The sequence below is a fragment of the Cricetulus griseus genome, chromosome 2 (genome assembly GCF_003668045.3).
Source record: "Cricetulus griseus strain 17A/GY chromosome 2, alternate assembly CriGri-PICRH-1.0, whole genome shotgun sequence".
NCBI classification, from domain to species: domain Eukaryota; kingdom Metazoa; phylum Chordata; class Mammalia; order Rodentia; family Cricetidae; genus Cricetulus; species Cricetulus griseus.
Window position 1 is genome coordinate 455,682,028 of NC_048595.1, and position 25,810 is coordinate 455,707,837.

The following is a 25,810-nucleotide window of genomic DNA, read 5'->3' on the forward strand; positions in this document are numbered from 1 at the left end:
CTGTAAGTAAGGCTTTTCCCTATTAAATACCCTTATATTTCTACCTGACTCCCTATTGGTAATTTCCCACTATAGATGAGCTCAGGTGATGAGCACTTGTAGTCCCCCCGTGCTTCCAGTACCTCCACATCTTTGGCTACCCAGGAGCTCATCAAATCTTGTTGGTCACTTGTTTTTAGACATGCTGTCTCCAGCTGCCCCTACTCCCTTTCTCCTGGGCGGTCGGTGGTTGGGGCTGAACATTTCAAGTCCAATTCTTTAAAATTACTCAGTCATTCTAGAAACTGGTCTTGGGGGAGAGAGGCAGGGCACCCCCCTCTTCCTGGGATACTTGGAAAGGTATTATTAAGTACTCTTCGAATGCCTTTAAAATCTCTACTTGTTAATTTTAAGTCTCATTGAAAAAATAGTCAATTCTGATGTTCATTGCCCCATAAATAACCAAATATTTTGGGCATTGGGTAGTTTGGCTCCTAGTTAGCAGCACTTGGATTCTCTGTCTGGCTTCCCTGGATGCCATGAGCAACAAGGATTATCAATCAGTCCAAAGGAGAGCCAGAGTACCCTTGTATCAGCACCAGCCACTCTGACCACTCCAGGGACACTGAGAAATCTTGGAAAGGATTGCAGCTGACTGTCCTGACTCTTGAATGTGCAGCCCCCATCGAGGCTGTTTGAAAGAGTGTGTACTAGACTCTAGATGATCCCTCAAACATTGCACATTGGCCAGAATGGAAGCTCCTCATCCTCATCTAGTGGCCTAGCAGAAGGGTCTCTGGGTTTAGCTCTAAGGAGCCAGGATGGGACTGATTCCCACATAAACTTCCATGGATGTGATTGGGTGCCAACAAATATGCTAGTTTTGGTTCAAAGACCCCTGCTCTGTGAGTAGAAGCAGGCTGTTCAGCTTTACTTGGTGAGCTGGATGGATACACGCTCCTGTATTGCAACAGTAGTCCTGATGAGGGTTAGCATCTTCTCTCATCCTTGTGCTGAGGTGGTCTCAAGAAGAAAGCAGCAGAAGAGCCAGTAGAGAAGCAGTGATGATGACAGAGGCCGTGGTATCCATGGCTGAACAGATCGGGGCTGTGGTAGCCACAGTTCAATGGTCAGAGACTGTGGTAGCCAAGGCTGGGTGGTAGGCAGGCTGAACAATGAATATGGCCAGGCAGTCAGCTGTTTGACAACTGAAGCAGCAGTATTTGAGCAATTTGAGAGCTGACTGACAGGCCAGGGCAGGATGGTGAAGGATGAATGAAAGGAGAGAGAGTTGGCAGGAGACGGCAGAGAGCTGAGACTGAATCAGGATATAAAGATACAAAGAACCAGAGGAAATAAATGGCAGACCCTGGTTAAGGCAGAACCCAGTCTTTAGGGCCAAGAGCTGTAATACTGGCTGCCATTGAGGGCTAAAAATCCCAACTTCCAGGGCTATAAAAGGGCTGTGACATTTGCAGGGCTTAGGGATCTGATGTCTGGGCCCTGGACTCACTATGTAGACAAGGATGGCCCTGGATTTCTGGGCCTCCTGCTTCCATGGCCTGGTGTTGGGTTTCAGGCATATGGTGTTACAACGCCTGGTTTACATGGTGCTGGAGCTCAAATGAACTCAAGTTAGGCAGCCATTCTACCAACTGAGCTGGACTCCGAATCTGTATTTTTTTCAATAGTTGAGAAAAATAAAAGATTTTTTCAGGGAAAATACCATTGAAAGAGATTCTAAATTGGAGCCTGGAGGCCATTAACAGGCAGGACTGGCACTCATCTCCTGCTGCCTAGACTAGTGGTACTTTTCTATCCTTCATGTAGCCCCTGTCCTTTCTCAATATCCAGTGAGTCACATAAAGTTCCTATTGTCAGTCTTCTTAGGGCTTTTAGTTCAAAGCTGTCTGAGCCTGTATCCCTGAACTGCAAGACCCAAATAAACTCCTCTCTCTGGTCTGCAGGTTCTGAATCTGGACTGATGGACAGTTATACACATCTTTACCACTTTCCCCCAAATGAAGTATATGTGTTCAAATACATAGAAACCAATTAATCAGACAGGAGTATTTCATACAAGTATACCAAGTGTATTGTGCTACCAATTATTATACTGTTACTATTGTTAAAATACAGAGTGTAGGACTCTAGAGGAACTGTTGTCTCTAATGGGGAGACCAGGAAGACCTGGGATGGGGCTCACTGAGCTAGGTCCAAAGGGATCAGATGAGCAAAGGGCTTGAAAGTCACTCTCTGCAGAGACCCCACATGAGGCATAGCCCAGAGTCACAGGTGGGCTGCAGAGAGAGGAATGGCAGAGCTGAGCAAAAAAAAAAAAAAAAAAAAACAAAAAAAAAAACAAAAAAAAAACCAAAACAAAACAAAAAACAGTGGGAAAGCAGTTGCAGCTGAGGCCAAGGCCTAAAACAGGAGCAGAGTGCACATCTGGAGCCAGGGATGCTACACAGCTTCCCTGTGTTTGAAAGAGTCCATAGGTTTCCAAGCGTTAGTCAAGTGCAAGGCCATAAATGTCTTACGATGAAAAACTGGCCACAGGGCAAGAGACAGATGTACAGGGGAGCAATCAAATGTAGAGCACTAAGAGGGGGACCCTATGACCCACTTAAGTGATGAGGGATAGGCTGTGGGATCAGGAGGAGGAGAAAGACTGAAAAATGGTGAGGACAGAAGCTGCTAGGACTCCTAGCCTGCTGGTGTGGAGGGAGAGTGGGGCCAGGCAGCCGTGACCTTGAGTCAGTAGTGACACCATCAAGTTGATCAGAGGCATGAAAGACAGATGCTAGGACACAGGCACACCGACAGCCCCTCTGGGCCATGGCCTCTGTGAAAATACTTGAGGCTAATGGCATCTGACACTAAAAGCATGTAAACAAGTGGGGAAATTGCTCAACTTTGCTCAGGTAAGATAAAGAAAACCCTAAGAGCCATCCTCCAAATGGAAACCAGACAGTTGCCTAGAAGTGTTTCAAAGAAAATGTTAACTGCCACACGCTGTTGTCAGGACAAGGCCAAAGCCCGGGAAATAACAATATCTAACCTCATCCCCTCAAGTTGGAGCTCCTGCATGACATCAGGAGAGGTCAGGGCCAAAGGGACTGCAGTTAAAACCAGCAGAAATCAGACTCTGAAAGCAAGATGAACAGCAGGCAATAAAGAAAACAAACCTGCAGACAGCACCTTGATTACAAACCAAATCAAGCACATGCAAAGAAACTGGTTCTCTCTATTGCCTTTCTTAAAATCATAAGAACACTTGCTGAGCAAGCATGAAGACCCACGTTCAAGTCCCAAGGACCCACATGACAAGCAGAGTGAGGCTGTAACCCCAGCCATGTTGGGGTGGGGACAAGAGCATCACTGAGGGTGCTGACTGCCAGCCCCATTCCAGGTTTCCTGTGAGACCCTGTCCCAAAGGAGTAAGGTGAAGAGCGACAGAGCGGGATTCCAACTGTCCTCCTGTGGCCGCCTGTTACACACACACACACACACACACACACACACACACACACACACACACATACATGCAGGTGGGAGAGCATACACATAGACATATGTATGTAAGCACACACACACATGTGGGAGAGCACACACAGACACATGCATGGAAACGCACACACATACACACATGTGGGAGAGCACACACACAGACACATACACAGACATACATACACACATGTGGGGGACACACACACATATACATGATGGACACACATGCATACACACATGTACACTCACATACACACATGTGGGAGAGCACACACACAGACACATACACATACACAAACATATATGCATACACACATGTGGGAGAGGACACACACATATATGCATGGACACACATGCACACACATGCACACATAGACACTCACATACACACTCAAATACATGCATGTGGGAGAGCATGCACATAGACACATGCATGTAAACACACACATGTGGGAGAGCACACACACAGACACATACACAAACATATATACATACACACATGTGGGAGAGGACACACACATATATGCATGGACACACATGCACACACATGCACACATAGACACTCACATACACACTCAAATACATGCATGTGGGAGAGCATGCACATAGACACATGCATGTAAACACACACATGTGGGAGAGCACACACACAGACACATACACAAACATATAGACATACACACATGTGGAAGAGGACACACACATATATGCATGGACACACATGCACACACGTACACACATATACACTCATGTACACACTCACACAAAACTCAGCACAGACACGTAACATGGAAAAAAGTGGATTTTTTTAATAGAAGCAAGTATTTATTTGGGCTTCCATCACAGAAAGATAGAGTCCGTTCCCATCACAGCAGGGGAAGCATGCAGCAGACAGGCCCAGCAAATGGAACAGCTGAGAGCTCACAAACCAAACCACAAGCAGGGAGCAGAAAATAGATTTTTTTCAGTCCAATAAGAAAGTATCTGCAAACACACACACACACAACACACACACACACACACACACACACACACACACACACACACACACACACACAACTTGCCCAAAGAGCTGGAGGCAATCTCAAAATTCCAGAGAGAAATTTTTATCATTTCCTTATGGACCTGGCTCACCACCAACACAGTCATTGAAGAAAAGAACATGTCAAAAAATCACTTGGCTGCTTCTGCCACTGGAGGCGCAGCTGTTGCCGTTCCTAAAGTACCTACTGGGCTTGCCAGACCCCCCCCCCCCCCGAACCTTCCATGGTTCTGTTTTGTGTGTTTATCATCCTGTGGGACAGAAAACAACCTGCTCAGATTGTGGCAATTAATGGACTCAGCTGGTGCCGGAGGAGAACATGAAATGGGAACTAAAAGGCATATCTGAGGAGTGTGTGCTGGGCAGAGGAGAGGAGAGGGGAGGAGGGGAGGGGAGGGGAGAGGAGGGGAGGAGGGGAAGGAGGGGAGGGGAGGAGCTCCCACTGGGATGGTCACCAGTCACTGAGTGAGTGGGTTCCAGCAGCTGAGTCACACACAGTGCTTTGCATTCTGCCTGCTTCTGTCTCTGCAAGAACCCAATAAAGGGCCTTGTCAGTCAACCCCAAGGGGCCAGGGCCTTGTCAGTCAACCCCAAGGGGCCAGGGCCTTGTCAGTCAACCCCAAGGGGCCAGGGCCAGGTGTCGGGTGCTGGGCCTTCTAAGGACCCAGGGCTCATGCACCCAGCTTGGAGCATCTGAAGGTGAGAAGTTGGCTTCATTTCCACAGAGAGAAGAGGCTGAGTGGTGATCTACTGGCCTTTCTCAGCGGGGAGGCAAACAAGGACAAGTCAGGCATATGCTATGGTAGACAGGGAGGCATTTCAGTGATCGTTCTTCCTTAGCAAAACATTGTGCTTGCATTTAACTAGTGCAACTATTTTACTTAGAAAATAGGGGATACATATCCATGTCTCTCTCTCTATAGAGAGAGAACTCAAATATTAAAATGGAGCAGCTAGCACTTGTGAGGAAAACCCAAGTTCCTTAGAGACACTTATCTGCTGTACTCCAGCCTGGGTATTTTGACATACCGGTTTTCAACTCCCCTACTTTAAACTGAGTAAAGAAACAATCTCCATGTTCAATTAGAAAATTAACAACCAGAATTTGTGCTCTGGAGAGAGAGACAGACATATGAGGAAAATAAGTGCGATATGCCAGTGTTTTTCTAAATACTGTGAGATGTATCAACACATTATTTTGAATAAGGGGCAAATAATTACTTATGTTTTCTCATAAGTTTGAGCTCCAGCCACAGGAAAATGAACTTTCTTGCCCCCCCGAGTGAACTCTTGGCTGTGCATCTCGGGATGTCCAGTCTGGAAGGGCCGTTTCTTTGTCTACGCTGTGCAGACTCATCATTGCATACCCTTTGAGAGCAGTATGCTGCTTGCTACCGAAGGTCACTGTCCTGCTTGGCTCCTCAAAGGGACTCTGCTGGTTACAAAACTCAGTGAACAAAGCCCTTGGGAGTACAGAGGGAGGGCAGGTCACCCTCTGACTGCACAGGGCCATGCTTGCTTTGTTCCCAAGGTAGTGCTGAACACTCTGTCACTCTCCGTGTTGGGTCCAGGAGGAGGGTGTGTGGCCTCGCACACCCGCGGCTAGCACAGGGGCCGCGTGCTCAAGGCAGAGCTGCAGGGCCGTGGCAAACCTCTCTTGCAAGTTTGGCTAACAAGAAGCCACCCAGTCTTCAGGGCTCGGTAGGTGAACCCCACAACAGACCCTGGAGTGCAGCAATGCCCTTTCTCCATTTCTGGGAAACCCTGTAGTGAGATGTCCACCCCGCCCGCACCTGTTGTACTGACCACGCCCATCTAGGCGTGGTCACAGGTGTGGATGTGATGGGGGAAGCCTAGGTCTGGGGTCCTGGACCCCAGCTCGCACTGTTGCTTCCAGTCCGGTCATGAGCAGCCTGGGTGGGGATCCTTGGAGCTGGAACTTGCAGGTCATCGGTTTCGTACATAAGTGACTTGTCCCCGATTAAGTTAACCTATATTTAACCAAGTCCCGTGTATCTTCATCCATGCTTCTACAAAACCCTACACATACAACCCTGGGCGCCTGCAGTGATTGGCCTGCCTTTGGAAGAAAGAGCCTGCCGGTTTCTCCTGGCAACACAAACTTTTCTCCCCAGGTCCGAACCCCTTGCTGCTGACAATATACCATCATGGTCTGTTCAAATGAACAAGCTTACTGCTTCACTGGGATTCATTGCGAGTTTCTCTGGAGTCACATTGTTATGTCTCCCTGGTGAGATGTGCCCTGTGACTATCTTGTTAGAACAAAATCAAATACAGAACCTGCACTGAGAACAGCTCTGTGCCCCACCCCACCCCAGCTCTAAGAACAGCTCTGTCTCCGCCATCCCCCAATCCCTCAAACCCCCAGTGTGTTTCGGTCTCATTCGGACATAACTTCTGCTGGCTACTTGATTGCTAAAGAAACCTTACCCGGGTTTAGAACAATTTTCAGACACTGCTGGCTTGGAAAGCACAGAGAACTGGCTGGAAACAGAGGAGCAGGGAAAATCCACTGTTCCAAGGATCTTGAACATGGCCGAGTTTTCCATGAAGATTGGAGAAAAGCAGAAAGTCCAACAGCCTGAGCAGGCTGAGTCAGGCAGCTGCCGAGGTTTCTGTAGCATTTGTCCCTGGGGATGCTTTGGTACCGTGGGTTCAGAGGCCAAACATTCTAGGAAGGTTGGAATGCTTCCTCAGCAAATACATTTTCCTTTCCTCATTTGCTTTCTGGAGCTTTGAGAAATAACTTAAAAACCAAGCTGCTTATATGAAATAGGTATCCATCTCCATACGTGGGGGGGAGGGGCAGTCCTACTTTCTGAAGTGTTCTTGGCCTCCTGATGCTTCCAGAACAAAAGCTTCTCACATAGGATGACACATTAAACTCTTTGTGATCATAACCCTCAGAACTTGTTACTTAATACCTACTGAGACTCAGGCCTGAGCACTGGGGCCATGTCTCTAGAGCACCCCTGTTCTCTTTGCACTTATTGTGGCAACTCCGACTCATGTTTTAAGAGACACTCTTTCCTAGGTTGGATCAGGTGTCCCCAAGTCCTTCATAGGACCCTAAACATTTGTCTGTGTCATGTAGTTTTCTATTAGATGGGCAGCAGTTCTCACCCAGCTCCGTCACCACACTGTGAGTTTACAGAGGGTGGGGCCGTGCAGTGTTCCCCTGAGTATGGCTGGCAGTGGATAACTTACCACATCAGCCTCCCTGCAATCTCACTTTGCCAAAGACAGTAATGTGACCCTCCACCTACTTTCTCCTTCCCTCGTTCCCTCCCCCTCTTTCTTTCAGAAGAGACTTCTGTGGTCTATAATCAATCTCATTACTTAGGATTTTTCACAGATATAAATACATTATTTTAGCAATAAGAGGTGTAGCATGCATTCTTGGATTTTATAGCCTTAAGTCCATAGATTCGACTCCACAACTTTTTATTTTTCAAGTTACGTTTGTAGTAGGAATTTTTGAAAATATGGACATGGGGTTCGGGAGTCATTGGGCTGTATGGATTTAGCAAAATATATTGTCACCTTTCTGCAAAGTTCCCTATTCTGTCTCGGTTCACCAAGTCCTGGCTCACTCTGTTTCTCTGACATTTAAGTGCAAGAGGTGACAGAGATGATCACACTAGAGGGAGCTTTCCACCACTAACTGACACGTTGAGTTGTGGAGCCCATTCTCAATGGGTCCATCTTTGCTATAACTCACACACCCAAGGCTCAGAGAACAACATAGAAGAATAAGGGGGAAACAGTGTAAAAAACCAGGGAATTGTGGAGTTTGCTGTGGGGTTGTGTGTCTGTCAGAAACTACACCCGTAGTCTCACAAAGAGGAGTGTTCAAACATGAGTGATCAAAGATGACACCAATAGATATTCTAAAGTAGACAGGGGCAAGTCCATAAGGCCTCAGCCCTACGTGAAGATCTACGGGATGACTAAGGGATGTCGTGGGAGAAATAGTCTTCCCGGGGAAAGGAACATCAAGGGATGAACCAATGCCAAATGGCCAGCCCTGAAAATGTGCATGTGACAACATTATACAGGCTGGGCCGGCTATATTTAGGGATATAATTGCATGTATAATACACATATGCCTATAACAACAATTAAAAAAAGAGGCCATGAATTTGAAAGAGAGCAAGGAGGGGCATATGAGAGAGTTTGATGGAAGAAAAGGATATAATTATACAATAATCTCAAGAAGAAACCAAGAGGGAAAAAAAATAAACTATATAAAGGCTTCATCTCACCACAGCAGAATGGCTGTCAGCAAGAAACAGATGACGTATACTGGGAAAGGAAACCATTGAACAGCGGATGTAAATCTGTCTAGCCACTGTGGAAATCTGTATGGAGCTATCTCAAAACACTAAAAATAGAAATCACCATATAATCCAGCTACATCTCCTTACTCCCGAGAATATACCAGAGGGACTCAAAGCCAGCACACTGCAGAGACCCTGCACGGCATGGTTATGGCTGCACTGTTCACAATGGCAGAGTTAAGAAATCAGCCTAGATGTTCACAGAAAATGACTAGATGAAAATGCAGTCTGTGTGCATAAGGAGTTTTATTAAGCCATGGAGAAGAATGAAGTTATGCCACTTGTAGGAAGACACCAGGATAGAATTGGAGGTCATCATGTTAAGCAAAATAAGCCAGACTCTGAAACACAAGAATCTCATGTTGTCTCTTTGTATGTGGATTCTATATATGTATACATATCCACACATGTGTAAGTGTGTATAACATATCTTTCTACTTTCATATATGTAGACATGTATGTGTACGTATGTACTATGAAAGTGAACCATGGTCATCTGGGAAAATGAAGGGACTGGTGAGAGGTAGAAGACAGATAAAGAAAGGGTACAAGGGGGAAATATGGCCAACACACAGACATATTTGAATCAATATATCTTTTACCACTATGTAAATGAAAACATGCCAACAAAAATGTTTGAAAAACATGACAGAAGATGGGCTAAAACCTTACTAGAGTACAACTTCTGAATGAAGAACAGAATGTGCCTTCCTATTGGGTCCTGTTATTAAAGTGTTTTACCCTTAACCTCACTAACACTTCAAATGGTTTACTCTATGCTAGATAAAATTTTAGTCCTTAGGATATATTATGTGACCAAATCTTCACACAACACCATAAGGCTGGTTTTGCATGACTTCATTTTATGAGTGAAGAACCTGAGGACTGTAGAGGCTAGACAACTTGCTCAAGATTCTTAAGAAACACACATCTCAAGGCATGAGCGGGAGGGCTAATCCTGCTACAGCTCTAAATCCAGCTCTCAGTCAGGCTCTCTATTGCTATGACAAACACCATGACCAAAAGCAACTTGGGGAGGATTTATTTGACCTATGCTTCAACATCACTGTTCATCATGGAAGGAAGTCAGACCAAGAACTCAAACAGGCAGGAACCTGGAGTCAGGAGCTGATGCAGAGGCCATAGAGGGGTCTGCTCATTGGCTGACTCCTCATGGCTTGCTCAGTCTGCTTTCTTATAGAACCCAGGACCACCTGCCCAGGGATGGCCCCACCCACAAAGTTTAAGAAACTCTCTTACAGGCTTGTCCACAACCTAATCTATGGAGGCATTTTCTTAATTGAGGTTCCCTTCTCTGTGATGACTGTAGCCTGTGTCAAGTTGGCACAGAACACCAACTGCATTTAAAAGTCAACCATTTGAAGATTGCCTTTGCCCACGCTAGGATAAAGACTACCTGGGCTGATGGAAAACAGAACAAGAGTATTTTCGGAGCAGGTTTTCTCACTAGACTCTCAAGTTTCTGAAGCTTGGTTTTGCTCATATACAGATTTAGCCTCAAAACTCAAGAAACTGGGTGATGGAAGCAAAGCAAGGGATGTCTCAGGACTTCAGGCCTCATGAGAAGAGATGCTACGTAGAAAGTATCTGCCCTGTAAAACTGCATAGGCTCATCCACCTTTGCTGCAGACCAATTCTGGCATGCTCTAAAGTGACAGATGGGGGTAAGGGGTGAGGTACTGGGTGGCGGGATCATTGCTAATGGAATTTTCCATTTTGTATTTGCTCAGTAGCTGCCTTCCTCTTCATATATATATATATATATATATATATATATATATATAATATTTTCACATTTTTTTCTCCTTTATTATTAAAATTATTATTTGAGATTCAGAGTATTTGCTTTAAAGCCATCTTCCTTGATCACTGGATGGGCTGAATGAAAGAGGAAGGTTTTTTGTTTGTTTTTTGAAATGCATCAACAAACAACATTTTAAGGTGTAACAAATCTCAATGAATTGACAATCAGAGAATGTTTATAATGAGCCTGAGACACCTGTAGTTTGCACCTAAGATCAGTTGTCTTCAGGAGATTTGAATGGGAAATAATTTTACATACATTCAGTTATACATTGCCCATAGCTTGTTACAGAAGTCACAAGGTAGGTATTTCTAAACAGCCCATGAACAATTGGACTTAGCTGTTTTATGAATTGTTATATTTGAGCCTATAACTAATCTCTTTGACATTAACATCTATAATACACATTTGAGCAATATCTGCATGTGGAGAGTTGGCTAAAACTAAGACATCATCTCTATTCATTAAGCTTATATTTTCTCAATAACCTAATTTTGTCTTTCATAAGATATTAATGCTTTTGGAAGTCTTACTCTTAATCCCATTAATTCCTAAGATACCCTTTAAAAGTGTGTGAGGCACTATGCAAAGGCTGTCAATGTCACTAAATTATGCATTGAACTGCTAAGGGTAAATCTAAGGATTCCAGGGCTGCTGAAACTCAGAGCTTCATCTGAAAATGTTCTGGAACGAAGCAAAACTCCAGGGACACAGCTGATATTGGCTCCCGTGGCTTTGCAGTCTTCTGATCTCAGATCACTGGCACCACACCAGGTGGTGAATGCTTGGCTGGGCACAACATGTCTCTGTCTTCTTTGCACCACGGGCCTATGCTTCAGAGCAACTGTGAGTCAGCTGCTGTTGGTGCCATGTGTAGTGGATCTTTGATAACCAAGCTGAGAGCTCAGCCTAAGGCAAAGCAGCCCTGAGGTCCAAGGGAAGAACCATGAGTGGCCCAGAGTGAGATACAGAACATTGCTTGATATGCGTAGGCTTGAGAAGATAACTGATGAGTGTTACACTCTAATATTAGTTCTGTGGTTGTGGGAGTAACCAACTACCATTTCTCTGGAGTCAAGGCCCACTCCAAGAAATGAAACCCACATCTGAGCCTGGAAGAGTAGCCAAGAGCCAGAGACCACATAGACCAGGGGCCTAGAGGAAAAACAACCCTAATGTGCTGCTCTGGGAACATAACGATAAAATGACTCCTAATGATATTCCTCTATACTCATACCTAAGTGCCTTGCTCAGCCATCATCAGGGAAGTGTCTTCCTCCAGTAGAAGGGAACTAACACAGAGACCCCCTACTGGACTATATGCAGAGAGAGAGAGAGAGAGAGAGAGAGAGAGAGAGAGAGAGAGAGAGAGAGAGAGAGAGAGAGAGGAGAGAGAGAGAGAGGCTTCGGAGCATTCAGTCCTAACTGGGATGTCTTCATCAGGAAGCTGTACAAAGAGGTGGTGAGAAGACTGTAAACCCAGAGGGGATGCACGTCAGCAAGGAAACCTTGTCTTCCAGACACGCACAAATCCACAGAAACTGTGGCAGCATGCACAGGGCTTGCACAGGTTCAAGCCAGATGGGGTCCCAGGGCTGCAAAGGGGGTGTGGACAAGGCCTCCCACTGCTACCCAAGAAGTTATGTAAAGCTAACACCGCTTACAAAAGAAAAACTAGTTTTCTTCAGTGGTGTCTCAATGGGCACAGTAACCACATTTAAGGGTAGGTCTCATGCCCAGTAACTGTTGGTCAGCACAAACCAAGTCAATGGTATTTGTCTCATTGCTTTGGATGACTTTTATCTTATTGCTCTTTTGCTTATATATTTTGTTTTCGTGTGTGTGTGTGTGTGTGTGTGTGTGTGTGTGTGTGTGTGTGTGTGTGTATTTTTTTTGTTTATCTCTGTTTTTGCTTGCTTTTTTTTTTTTTTAAAGAAAAAGACAGAGAGAGAAAGGGGGCAGAGTTGGGTGTGTGGGGTGGGGAATGCGGAGGATCTGAGAGGAGCCAGGGGAAGGAAAAAGCATGATCAGAACATATTGTGTGAAATTTTTTAACTTTTTTTTTTTTAGAAAAAGAAAAGTGCAAAATCATTAATCATGCGTGTTATCTCCAGAATTTGGCATCAAGCTTTGCTTATCTCCTTATATCCGCTATCATTTTCCATCCAGGGTGTGGTAAGCACCCCTTGAATCAACACGTGTTTCCCAGTGCTGACGTGGAGCCTGGGATTAAATGACACTCTATGAAACTGCAGTGTGTTGCTTTCCCCAAAGTGCCGACTGATATTTAGCCAGATCCCCAGAGTCGGTAATGTAGAGGCCTGCCTACCTTTCTTAAAGCTGACAACACCCTGAGATAGACTGGAGGAACCACCTGTGTCTGGGTGCTATGCAGGTGTAAGCACTATTGAAATTGTTAGGCAACAAGTAAGGATACAATTAGTAAAGAAACAATATCCTGGTTCTAGATTAGGTTGTTCAGACTGTGAGCTGATTCTATAGATAAGGGATTGATTAAAAAATGTACCCCAAGGCTTAGAAATCCACTCCCAGGTAGTTCTAGTTCTACTGAAAAAAATCATGCTCTTTAACAATGACCCCACACTTATTTAATAACATAAGAGAGCAATCCAGTCTTCCTATTTCTCCCACCACACCTGTGTTACTTTGAACACAGAAAGTTGAAGTCAGAAAGTTGCCTCCATTTGGAGAATTGAGTTCCTAGCAGAATTTGCTGATGACTACAGTTGGGGAAGAGGAGAATCCTGAATTTTATATATGGCAGGAGGATGCGACTGTCACAGAAAAATCCCCTGGCAGGTGTCCCCTGGGGCACCATGACAACAGCAGTGTGCATTCTGGGGTGGTGAGACTAGGGGAGCAGTTACAGCTATGACAACAGCCAGTCCTGTTACTCTGTCTACTCTTCACAATGTCACTTCATTGCGGGATCTACAGTGGCTTTAAGTAAGGATTTGCTTCCTGGGACAGCTACAGAACTTGGATTTAACACCGGACTTAGTTTCAGGGAAAGGATTGAGCAGGAAGAGGGGAAAGACAGCCTGTGGCCAATGCATGTTTCTTCACAAGGAAGTAAAACGTGGAATGGTTCTCCTTTCCCGCTGAACACACGTGAACTAGGTAGTAAGTCTCAGAGCAGCGGGGAAATGCCAGTGGATGCCCCATCTGGGCCTTGTCTGGCATCTCTGGGGTCCATGCAGCTTGTTTACTATGCTGCCAGCCAGCAGCTAGCCCAGGCTCACCTCATACTCCTCCTTGAAGCCATAGCCCTCAGCACATTTCATCTGAGTTATGTGTTGGAGGAGATCTGCCACGCGGATGGCCGGGTGAAGCTGCCCAGTCTGGTAAGGCACGTCGGTAGCCTCTCGCTTCTTGTATGTGTGGGACTGCACCAGGCTGCTGGTGTCACTGGCCATTGTGTGGGTCTCGTCTAGAAAGGAGATGAAGGAGAAGAGGTGGGTAAACCAGCAGGCTGAGTCAGGAGCACGGGATGCTAACAAGTTGGCTGCTGACATCCTCACCCTAGGATGGCTCAGCCAGGAATCAAACGGCACAGGTTCGTAGGTTTAAATGGGATCGGCAATACTGCTAGGAATGAGGTGGGAATCTTTGCTCTTACAAAGCAGTCCAAACGAGATATTGCTTCTGCAAAGCTCATTGGCAGGAGCCTTTTGGCATTTCAGTGGTAAAATTGGTAAAAGTTTCGATCTGAAACTTCATCAAGACCTGGTGCAAAACCAGGCTTGCACAAGTCCGAATGTCAGCTAGTTAATTTGTGTAATGAAGTGAAATAAACTCTACAAATGTTCTGTGAGCAAAAGAAAAGTGCACAGAATGGTTCGGCATATAAAGCTAGCAATGCGAATGGGTACTCGGCACAGGAAATCAAAGGCGAGAGAAAAACTCAGAGGGAACCTGGTTTGGGAATGATGTTTTGATGAGTCACTTTGCATGCTCTGGGATCAGAAAGCTTAACGAAATACCGTGGGCCAGTGCCTCACACATAGACTGCTCTACACAGCAAACATGCAGGCCAGCACAGGGCGGCACACTGGCTCTGTCAAGTCTAGGGGTAAGACACCCCTCCCCCACCCCCACACTCCCTCCGAAGCTTCTTCAAGGGGCAAGTTGGGGAACTTACCATTGATTGGCACTTTAAAGCGGATACGTATCAGGAGAAAAGAGGAGAAAAGGAAACAGGACATAAGCAATGGCACTGTGTACATAACTGTAGGCACTTTCACTGTGTGCTTTTAGTCTTCCAGTTAAATTATCTGTTGAGAGGTGGGCAAAGCCTCCATCATAGGATGGAGTTGTTTTACTTAAGCACTTGGTAACAAAAAGGGAGGTTAAAATTAGTATATAATTGCTTTTCCTCCCCCCAGGAACCAAGAAATAGCTAAATAAAGGCTATTTGTGTTCAACTCATTCGTCATTTAAATTTCTTGAACAAAGCCCATCAAATTGTACTAGAAAATTAATGTCAAAATTTGGCCAAACAAGCCTAAGAGTCTCTATTTTAATGGGTGATGACTAGTAAATTAGATTAATAAACTGCAGAAACGTTATCTATTAAAAATGTTTGAGGCACACATGTTCAATTAAGGCTACTCAATTAGGAATTTCATCTTCTGTGGGTTAAATCCTTAAAATGCTGAATCCCTTGAGTTGTTTCATGAACTATGAAGGCTTTTATGGAATCACAATGCTAAAAATCACTTAAAAGGAGATATACAAGTCAATATAATGTATAAATAATAAAGATACACCAGCAAGGATGGGAATGTTGGGGGATTCCCAATTATGTATTAAACAGGGATTTCAGCTATAGTTGTGAATGGTGCTGTTGTTCTACCTAAAGGCTGAGTCTTAGGAACTATGTGAGCTGGGACTGTCCTGCAGCCTTGCTCTGTCTGCATTGCAAAGCCCCTGGGGACGCATGGCATGAAGGTGGTGACACAGGTGTGGAGCTATGTTGCTGTGGCTGAAATGGCACCCTGGTCACTACAAGGCGGCTAAAGACACAGAAAAACAAAATAACAAAAGGGTGATAAGCTGATTTTATGATTTGTTTTTGTTTTTCATTTGGATTTGCTTTGAAATTTAGCAACGGCTATGTTCCCATTTTAGTTGTCACCAATGCCCCCTGGAAATTTGCATCTCAGATCTGCTGTTGGCAACTGCCAAGAGTTATCAGCTGGGAGGTGAGATCCCTGCTGAGGCACTAAATCCACTGGGCTCTTAGTTCTCTGGGAGAAAGCTTTGTTCTCTATAAATACTAAAAGAAATGGAACATTAATTAGTTTCCCCTCTGTGCCTCTCTTGTTCTCTTCATTTTTTTTTTTTTTTTTTTTTTTTTTTTTACAATTTGTGCGGTGAATATAATTAATTTACCTCTGGTTGTGGCTGAATGAGACACCACCTACAGGACCCAGGCTTTTCATGTGGATATACCAGCACCCTAGTGATGCTCTGGTCTCTGGCCTGGGTATTTTTTAGTGTTTTAAGGCCACAGAGCCACGGCCGCTGCCCAATGTTACATATATTTCTCCATTGCACGATGACACCTTGGCCTCGTCTCTAGAATGGAACACCTTTCAGGCACTTACACACCACTATATCTGGCCAGAGAGCGCTGTTGTCCAGCACAGGAGTGTTCAAGGGGAGTTGGAAGCCCCTGCACCGTATCTTGTAGGAAACTGGGTCACCTCTCCTACTCGACACTCCTCACTCTCCTAAAATGAGCGATCCATTGTTTTTGACTGCTGGAAATGATTTAGTAGTGTCATCTAATGTCTTAGATGAAGGAATCAGAAAGGAAGGTTTCTTAATATAAGTTTTGGTGGTTTCTGAGAATTAAAAGTTAATTCTATATTCATTAATGAATTAGTTGAAAAAATACTGACTTGGAATGGATGCTGCATTATTGAGATGGAGGAGGATCAATCATTTGTTATCTACCAGCTGTCTGTCTGTATGTCTGTATCCATCCATCCATCCATCCATCCATCCATCCCCCTTTCATCTTTGTAAGCAAATGAGGTAAGGATATACTTAAATTCTCCCCGTGAACTGGATCTTTGTGAGTGAAAATGAAACACTATGGCACCATGTAACATGAATAGTATAAAACCCAGTGACTTGTATCAGGGCTCAAGCTGAAGGTCAGAAAATGAGTCTCCAGCTAGACTGAGGGGAGGCCGCAGTCTAGGATTCTGAGCCCTGGTGGAGAGCAGTGCAGTTTGGGGGTGCAGTCAGCTGGGTTTTCTATGAGGTGTGCTATAGCACTAGAACTTCATTCTTGCTGAACTGGGTTTCCTAACGGGATAGCCCTTCTTGCCTTGATGTAAACTGTAACTGCTCCCATCCCTGCAAAGGGCTAGGGTAGACACCTAGCCCATCTTCCTGTGGCTTCGATGGCTTTAAGGGATAACCTCACTGACGCTATTCCAGTGAGGAATAGACAGGTGCACAGTGCACCAGACCATGGGGCTCTACCCTGGTTTCCGAGTACCGCCAATTGTCCCTCTGGTTTCTACTACATGGATCACACCAGAAAATAGTGATCTGTGCATTTGGCAGACTTATTTTTTTTCACACCATTTTGGAACTTGAATTGACTGTTCCAGTTATGTTCTCCCAGAAAAGAAGCCTAAGCAACTTCAAAGGATGTCATTAATGTCCCTAATAATAAGGCAGTGGCTTTGGAGAAATGATATTTGTTTAAAAGGCTTATCTCAACCCTGCTGTGAAATCTGGATGCCTTGTTTTTCCCTTTGACAGTGCATGTCTCAGCCCCTCCAACCCACAGCTCCTCCAGGATCAGAGCATCTGCAGAGGAACCTTGGATGTGAATGCCACAGAACACAAAGACGCCACTGCCTTCTTTGCCTACCCCAGTGACTTCACAAATGCCTCCGCATGGAGATCAGAATGCCAGTGTGGATGCCATCAGCCTGTGTCCCTTGGCTGTGTCCCTTTATACTTGCTAAAAGACTCTATTCAGTGGGGGCTGTATTGGGCCTCAGAATAACAGCTCAAATACTCCGTTCCATACTTAATCTTAGTTCATTTTTGTTACTTAGGCAACCAACTTGCTTAGGCCTAAAGGACTCTGGGATGCAAATGAAAATTACCCTCTCCTTGGAAATCTGACAACTTGGAGAACTGAGAAGCACAGTGGGGAGTCCGGGTTGGGGGTATTGAGGCCTCATGACTGGAGTCAGGCAGAGGAATTTGAAGGCGAGGATAAAGCTCTGGCCCTTTCGGGCAGCTCTATACCTGGAGGTCGCCTTTGGTGCACTCCTTTCAGCACAGTTAGTGGTAGAAAGAGAACACGGCCAGGACACACTCGGGTTACTTAAGCGTCTCAAATGCCACAGCAGCCCATGCTTTTTTGCTTATCACAGGCAGGTAATGTCATTTCTCCTCGCCCTTCTTAAACTGTACAAGCGGGACTTTAATTTTCCCCCCCTGTAACCCCCTGCTGGGGATATTTCATACTTTAAATGCATTCTGCCCCATTGGGCTAACATTTTAGTTCATTTCTTGTGACATCTGACACATAATAAACCACACGATGATAAAGCGCCCTCCTGTCATTCTGCTGCTTGGGACATCAGTTCCGTTAAGATTCCACCGGGTGACAGACATGCTGCTGGGGGGTGCCCTGGGCGGATGGGTAGGAGGTCTAGACCCCACTGTGATCACTGCACTGCATGACATGGGGGGCGTCATTAGGAAAACGCTATTTTTGAAACTGGCAATTTTTGTGCTTAGAGAGATAAGTGAAAATAACGAGGAGCTATTTTCACTTTTATGACTGTCATATTGGACAGCATTCATCCCTTGGAAGTACACAGCTGAGTGATGACGTGTCATTTGTCTTCTCCTGGGATCAGAACTAGCATTAAATTCGGAAACACAGGAGGGGAGAGCCCTGGAGCTGAGATTGCTCACTGAAACCTTTTGCTATCACCATACCGCCCCCCCCCCCATGCAGCAAAACCTTCCAACCAGTGGAGGCTTCAGAGAAAGACCCAGCACCCCACCCCATGCCCCTACCCCATGCCACCCCCATGCCTACTTCTAATCATGGTATCATGCACAGTTCCAAACTCCAGTCTCCTCAAGAGTGATGCTGACTTTCTCAGTCACTTCTGAAATAAACTTTTGGGTAAGGGAATTATTCTCACCTAAAATTGCAGTTGGCACAAATGGGTCTGTCATACATCGTAAGCAGGGCAATGCAGAGAAAGTAAAAAGAGAAAGAGCAGTAAATGGTTGATGAACAGTCCCCAGTCTCCCCAGGAAAGCCATAGGAAGCCTTGGTTTTATGGCATAGCAAGCGAAAGGTTCAAGGGCTGCCAAAGGCGCTGAGGATGCAAGATGGTGGAGAATCTGTTACCTGGGTAATAGGAATTCGGCACTGATGTGCTCAGCGTGTTTGTTTTCATCGTAAAGGATGATGGTGAAGACACAGCTGCGAAGAAAGAAAGGCTGGTCAGAGGCCACTGATAGGTTGAGTTCAGAATGCAGGACACTTTGGAATCATGGGAACCACTCCATGTGGAGGTGACCGATCATAAGGACAAGTGTCTGGGATTAAGTACACATGACACACACCACTGTTCTCAGTGGTCTTTGGGTAGCTACTCATCCTTTCTAGAGGACAAACTAGATCAGATCAAGACTTTTCTCATCCTATAATGGAAAACGTCTACAAGCAGCCACCCTATGGGATAGGGAAATCCAAGAGGTTCCTCCGACTTCTGGCCTTGGTCTTTTGATTGTGTGACTGAACTGAAGCTTACAACTAAAACCGTGGAACAAGTCAATACATGGCTCCAGAAGAACAGTAGGAATAGCAGTGTTGGGTGTTTTGCTAAAAAATCACACCCCTTATCCTTTGAAAATTTGGGTTGCTGCAACCTGGCATATAAAAACAAAGTTGATTTGTGCTATATTGGAAATGAAACTATTTTCCCCATGATTCTCTTTAAGTCTTTAAATTAAAAAATGCTTTTTCTATTTCTTTGTGTTATTTTTCCGAAGCACACATGGCCACCACACCAGCCCTTTGTGTCCATTGCTAAGAGGGAAACCCCTCTAACTGATTCCATGGAAGGTGGGGTTTGCCATTTTAAGGCAGTACACTAACTCTGCTCTACATGTTAGTTGGTGCGTAATATAAAAACACTTACTTCATCAAAACACAGTGACTGATGTGTGCTCAAGGTAGTTCAACATAATGGCCCCTGCCAACACTTCTCCATACTGAAGTGACTTGTTTGATGCCGAGATCCCCCTGACACACACACAATTGCATCATCCCACCAATGGGCAGTGCCTCGGACCCTGGAGATTCCTCAGGTTGTGATTATTTTGATGATGTGTTAATGCATTTTAGTTGTTAGAAGCAACTCTCACTGTAAAGGGAAGTGCTTTACTAGTGTTCATATCTTCAAATGGCAAATATGCCAACAACAGAGGGAAGGGATCCAGGCCTCCTGTCATTTATTTGATTGTTTCTCCTGAGAAGGGTCGCTTTTATGCATGGTTTTGGCAAATTGCCAGGAAAACAGCAACTGATGAAAACAAGAACTAAAGAAATCCTGCCCTTATAAACTGCTCAAGGTGGCTTTCTCACCTGCAGCCATTTTTATGTGTTTGGTAAAAGTGTGCAGGGTAAATACAGAGTAATTATGTTTATTTCCATCTTTGTGTTAAAATATGTTTGTCTTTAACTACTCAAATGGAGCCCTTTCCTATCTCCCATGTTCTATGTCCCTTTTTATGGTATATTAAAGTGGAAGGCACAGCTCATATTTGTAGTGGTAGACAGATGATTCTCCACACTCAGAAATGAATTCTGGTTTGCTGTTAAATCTTTCAGTCTTATTTTCTTTCTATCTCATTTTAAAAAAAGGGACTCACCCTACAGCTTTTAGAACTTTCTGAGTATGATTTTGCAGATTTCTGTATCTGAATGTCGAGTGTGTGTGTGTGTGTGTGTGTGTGTGTGTGTGTGTGTGTGTGTGTGTGCTATAGCTGAGATGTCTGTGTAAGTCTTTCTGGGATTGCTTCCCTAGTGGCTTTTATTGAAAGGGAAATTGTTTTATTAGTATTAGGAAAATGTTTACCATTGGGATCCCTGTCAGTGAAACTGTAAGAGACCTCTCATGGCAAACCAAATGGGAGGGAATAATTTCTTTTGCTGGGTTTATTTTACTTTATTTTATTTTTTACTTTTTGGTTATTTGAGACAGGGTTTCTCTGTGGCTTTTGAGGTTGTCCTGGAACTCACTCTGTAGACCAGGCTGGCCTTGAACTCACAGAGATCCACCTGCCTCTGCCTCCCGAGTGCTGGGATTAAAAGTGTGTGCCACCACTACCTGGTCTTTGCTGGGTTTATTAAGAGGATACTCAAAGAATTCCAGACAGTGGGTCAGCCAGGAAGGCTTCAGTGGTAAACTTATGCTCATCTGCGCGCCTGCAGATGCAGACCTGAACTAGCTGTCCAGTTAGACTTCCTGTCTAGAAGTGATGTCCCCCTGGGGTTCAAACTTGAAACATCCCATAACTATTAATTTTTGTTCCTGTTCTTGAAGTGAGTCATTTTAAGAAAATGTATTCCCGAGGAAACTGACTGTGCAATAAAACTTTGGAAGCTGATGGGTGATCCCGGCAAGTGGAGAATGTATCTGAGTCCCCCTTCTTTCCTCCATCTTAGTTTTTGGTCTTCGGGGGCTTCACACATGTTGCAGGTGTGCTAGGCAAGTGTCCTTCTCCGAGATGTGCCCTGTGAGGCCTCTTCTAAATTGATTCTCACAGAGCAGACACAACTATACAAATTCCAACTCTGTACCAGCTCAAAGGTTTGTGGTCCCCCCCCCCCCAGATCTAATTCACAACAAACAAAGTCAGGGCACTTTAATTTGGAGCTATGTACACTATGTAATTTTTTTCCGTGAAAAACAAACAAACAAACAAACAAACAAACAAAAACCCAACAGCCAGTAACTTCTGCTTCAAAAAAAAGCAGTGACAATCTTACCAAAAATGTGAAAGAGTTTGCTGTGATGACACACCAGTTTCTGCACCCTCCACTGAGTGTCATGGAAGGATGGTGGCCAAGAACCCAACTGAACAGTGCTGCCCTCCCAGTGTGTTGGAGTAGTGCCTGCTGCAAGCAAGTCTGGCAGGCTGGGTATGCACAGGTAGGCATTGGTTGAGCTCAGTTAGCCCTTCTGATTCGAAGCTCATGAGATACATTGAAGCACATTTTAATTTATTAGTTGCCACTAATTGCCCCGTAATAAAGGCAGAACCTGTCAGCTGAACAAACAAACAATTAACTGGTTACTGCCATTTAACGACTGGTTTCATGGCAGACTTCTCTGGTGCCATTCCACACCTGGCACTGCTTACAAATGGGATCTAAAGAGCAAAAGGGGTGAGGGGTGTAGGTGCCTCTTCAGCCAGAGGAAACCTTAGAGTTAACACTCTCAAAGAACTGAAAGACTTTTCACAGTGGATCTCCGGGCTCACTGTCCTAGGTAGTAGCATCTTTAGAAAAATCACCTTCACTAAGCAACTTGAGGCCTAGAGACAGGAAAGAGCCGTTCTGTGTAAGAGTGCTCTAAGAGGATTTGGGGTTTTCATCACACAGAACTACTAGAGCCCTGTCTAGCCCAACAGGCACAGTGAAAGCCATGTGGCGAGGACACTTACATCTCCCGTTCAGGTTGTGTGTGTCCATGAACGAAAAGGCTTCGTCACAGTTCGTGCCTTGCTCAGCATAGCTCTTGTCCATAGAATTCACCATCACAGTCATCTCCTGCCGGGTACTGCTCATCGTCTCCTTCCTCTTCTTGGCCAGTTTCCTTGGGACATAGAGTTCAGTGATGTCAATGAACATGTGGACGGGAGACAGAGGCGTGACACAAGTACTGACTCATGTTCAGAAATAACCACTACCAAATCAATCATTCACTCTTACATTGATTTATATGCCTTATGTATGTGACGTGCCCTGCCAGGCTGCACACATAACAACAGCAGAAGCAGCAGGAGCAACAACAACAACAGAGACATTGCTTTTCCTACAATGAGCTAACCCTAAATAACCAATGACTCTTAGGTGAAGGTTATCATCTGTTGGCTGATAAGCTCCTACAGTTACTAACTTCTTACTAAATAATTGTCAGAGACAAAGTGTCAAAGAGTAAATTCTAACTAAAATCTGCCAGGCAAAACTGGACTACAAGTTCCCATTTTGTGACAGGGTTACACCCCGGTGAATTGCAATTATTCTACTTTGAAATGATGTTAAGTATAGCCAACCTAACTCCTAGCAGGGTTAAGGTCTCCTCTGTAGGAGGAAATGCAAAAAGTCCCTCAACAGGGATCCAGGCTTCTGTATCCTCCTCACCAACCACAAGATAGCCATTATTTGAAGTGACAGCTACCTGTATGAAAGCCCATGGAAAACGAGCAGATAAAACACACTGCTGCAGATTTTATCATCAGAGATTCTGTACCCACGACAGACAAAAGTAGAATTCAGAACATTTAAGGAACATTGATGTAGTGAAGAGGTGTCAGAGGACCACAGCACTTCAATCCAAGCCTCTGGGGAAGTCTCCCTCAGAAATGGCTCATAAACAAGAGCAGAACAATGGCAGGATCAGCAGGCATGCTAACATGGAAGGGGGGAGTTTTCTGGGGTTCCATCCATACACAAGGAACTACAGGCAGCAAGTGAGTGCTGTGAGGAGAATCGGCCTCTCCCAGGGATGAACTTCTTGTCCAATGCAGTATAGTCAGCCTTGAAACCAGTTATACACAATAAAATGAACACAGCAGGTTGCATACACGCACATATAAATGACGATCATAAAGAAAAAGAAGCTGGCAGTTTGAGAGTGGGAAGACGTGAGTGGCTTGTGGAAGGAAGGGGAGAGTCAAAGTCATCTAACTGTTTAATGTTTCTAAAAACAGACCAAACATTTTTTAAATGAAAGGAAAAAGAAGAGAAAATATTAAAATTCTGCCTAAGCACCTACTATCATTTAAAAAAGAAAAATGGCGGCTATTTCCAGTAAATCATCCTGACACTGATCGACCTGGGACACGGCAGAGCTGAAATGAGCCACAGTCATACCCACACCCATGTCAGGTGGTTGCTAAAGCAGCGCAGGGTGCTGGGACAGGAGGCCATATGGATAATCTTTATTGTCATCTCTAAATGATGCTCAATCCAAATGCTTTCTTGCCTGTAGTTACAATTGGAAGGAAGAACAGCCCCAAGATTAACTTGCCCTTTTAATTGCTAAAAGTTGGAACAAAAGACATTTATTTGAGGCAGATGAGTGAAAATCACGTACAATGTCTCTGGGAGGGAGAAATGATGTGCATGGTGAGAGGCCGGCCACTCTGACCTCTCTGGGCACCGGCACCCCCCCCCCCTCTTTCTATGTGCAGACACGACTGTCTTTTGCAAGCCCCTTCCTGGCTGGCTGCAGTATGTGGGCGACAGTGTCTAGACCTGCCTGTTGTTATCAGATGCACTGGACAGAGGCCACTGTAACTCCATCTTATTGCTGCTGTCTCAACACCACCAGCTCCTTGCAAACATTCTTAGGCCAAGTCTCCCCTGGAACGCTGATGTGGAGGACTGAGAATCTACATTCCACAATTCAGTTCAGCCTAAAAGGACAGGTGTGGCTAACTCTTCCAGACTCCCCTTTACCTTTGTTTGTTTGAATTCCTCTAAAGAGATTACCAAACAGCAGCTCACGGGTGCCTCTTGCATTGTTGCTGGCAGCCTGGGAGGTGGTGGCAGATGGGGAATATGCAGCCCCAACCAAGGCTAGGCTTGTGCTAGAAACGACCTTCTTCTCCTTTTCTAAGGCCTTGTATGTGTGGATTAATTTCACAGTACCACACTGAACATGTCATTACTGATCTTTACATACAAAGGAACCCCTTTTCAGGATTCACAGGTGCTGCTCAAACAGAATGGAACTCGAATCAGAAACCTACAGTTTGATGCTCACAACTGGGGGCCAAGCGCATTAAGCCCGTGAACGTTTTTCAAAACTCAGTTAGCTTTCAGTGTCCTCAGCCAGCCTCCCTTCATGGATTCTGTTCTTCATCCGTGTTTCCAGTGCCGACACAAACATCTTCAGACAGGAAGGTAGCGTAAGTGAAAGAAGCCAGGGTCAGAAACTAAGGGTAGTGAGTGCTGGAGACAAATAGGGGAAGCAGACTGGGCTCTGTCAATGGATGCCCGTGGTCCCCAAAGCCAGATTTCATGTCAACTCAGGGTGTATGTGTTGGCAAATGTCTTAGTTAGGGTCTCTATTGCTGTGAGACCAGGACCAAAAAGCAAGCTGGGAGGAAAGGGTTTATTTGGCTGACACTTACACATCACTGTTCATCTTTGAAGGAAGTCAGGAGAGGAGCTCAAACAGGGCAGGAACCTGAAGACAGGAACTGATGCAGAGGCCATGGAGAAGTACTCGTCACTAGCTTGCTCATCATGGCTTGCCCAGCCAGCTTTCTTATAGAACACAGGACCACCAGTCCAGGGATGGAACCATCCACAAAGGGCTGGGCCCTCCCCCGTCAATCACTAAGAAAAAGCTCTACAGCAGTGGTCCCCAACCTTCCTGATGCTGTGACCCTTTAATACAGTTCTCATGTTGTGGTGACCCCCAACCCTAAAATTACTTCATTGCTACTTCGTAACTGTAATGTTGTTACTGTGATGAATTGTAATTTAAATATCTGATATTCAGAATATCTGCTATGCGACCCCTGTTTTCTCAACTGAGATTCTCTGCTTTCAGGTAACTCTAGCTTGTGTCAAGTTGATATAAAATGAGCCACCACAGGACATAATTAAAAATGTAAAATTAAGCAGTGTTTGCCCAAATAAAGCACATTGGTCACTACTGGTGCCCTCCAGGAGTAATAACAGCACTTAGAGGCTTAGCTGTGTCAGAAGAGAGAGGAGTAGGAACTAACGCCTTCCACACAGCCAGGGCATGTCGGCACCCAGCACAT

The 25,810-nt window shown here is 45.0% G+C and overlaps 1 protein-coding gene across 4 annotated transcripts in view; it reads right to left on the reverse strand.

Moving 5' to 3' along the window:
- Nucleotides 1-25,810, reverse strand: part of Ptprm (protein tyrosine phosphatase receptor type M) — a 677,957-nt gene that overhangs the window by 121,960 nt on the left and 530,187 nt on the right. For all 4 annotated transcript variants that reach the window (XM_027397791.2, XM_027397790.2, XM_027397789.2 and 1 more), the window contains 3 exons: nucleotides 22,472-22,623; nucleotides 19,146-19,220; nucleotides 13,981-14,168 (listed from right to left, as the gene is read on the reverse strand). In XM_027397791.2, the coding sequence (XP_027253592.1) occupies nucleotides 13,981-14,168; nucleotides 19,146-19,220; nucleotides 22,472-22,623 (415 nt within the window). The remainder of the gene's footprint in view (nucleotides 1-13,980; nucleotides 14,169-19,145; nucleotides 19,221-22,471; nucleotides 22,624-25,810) is intronic.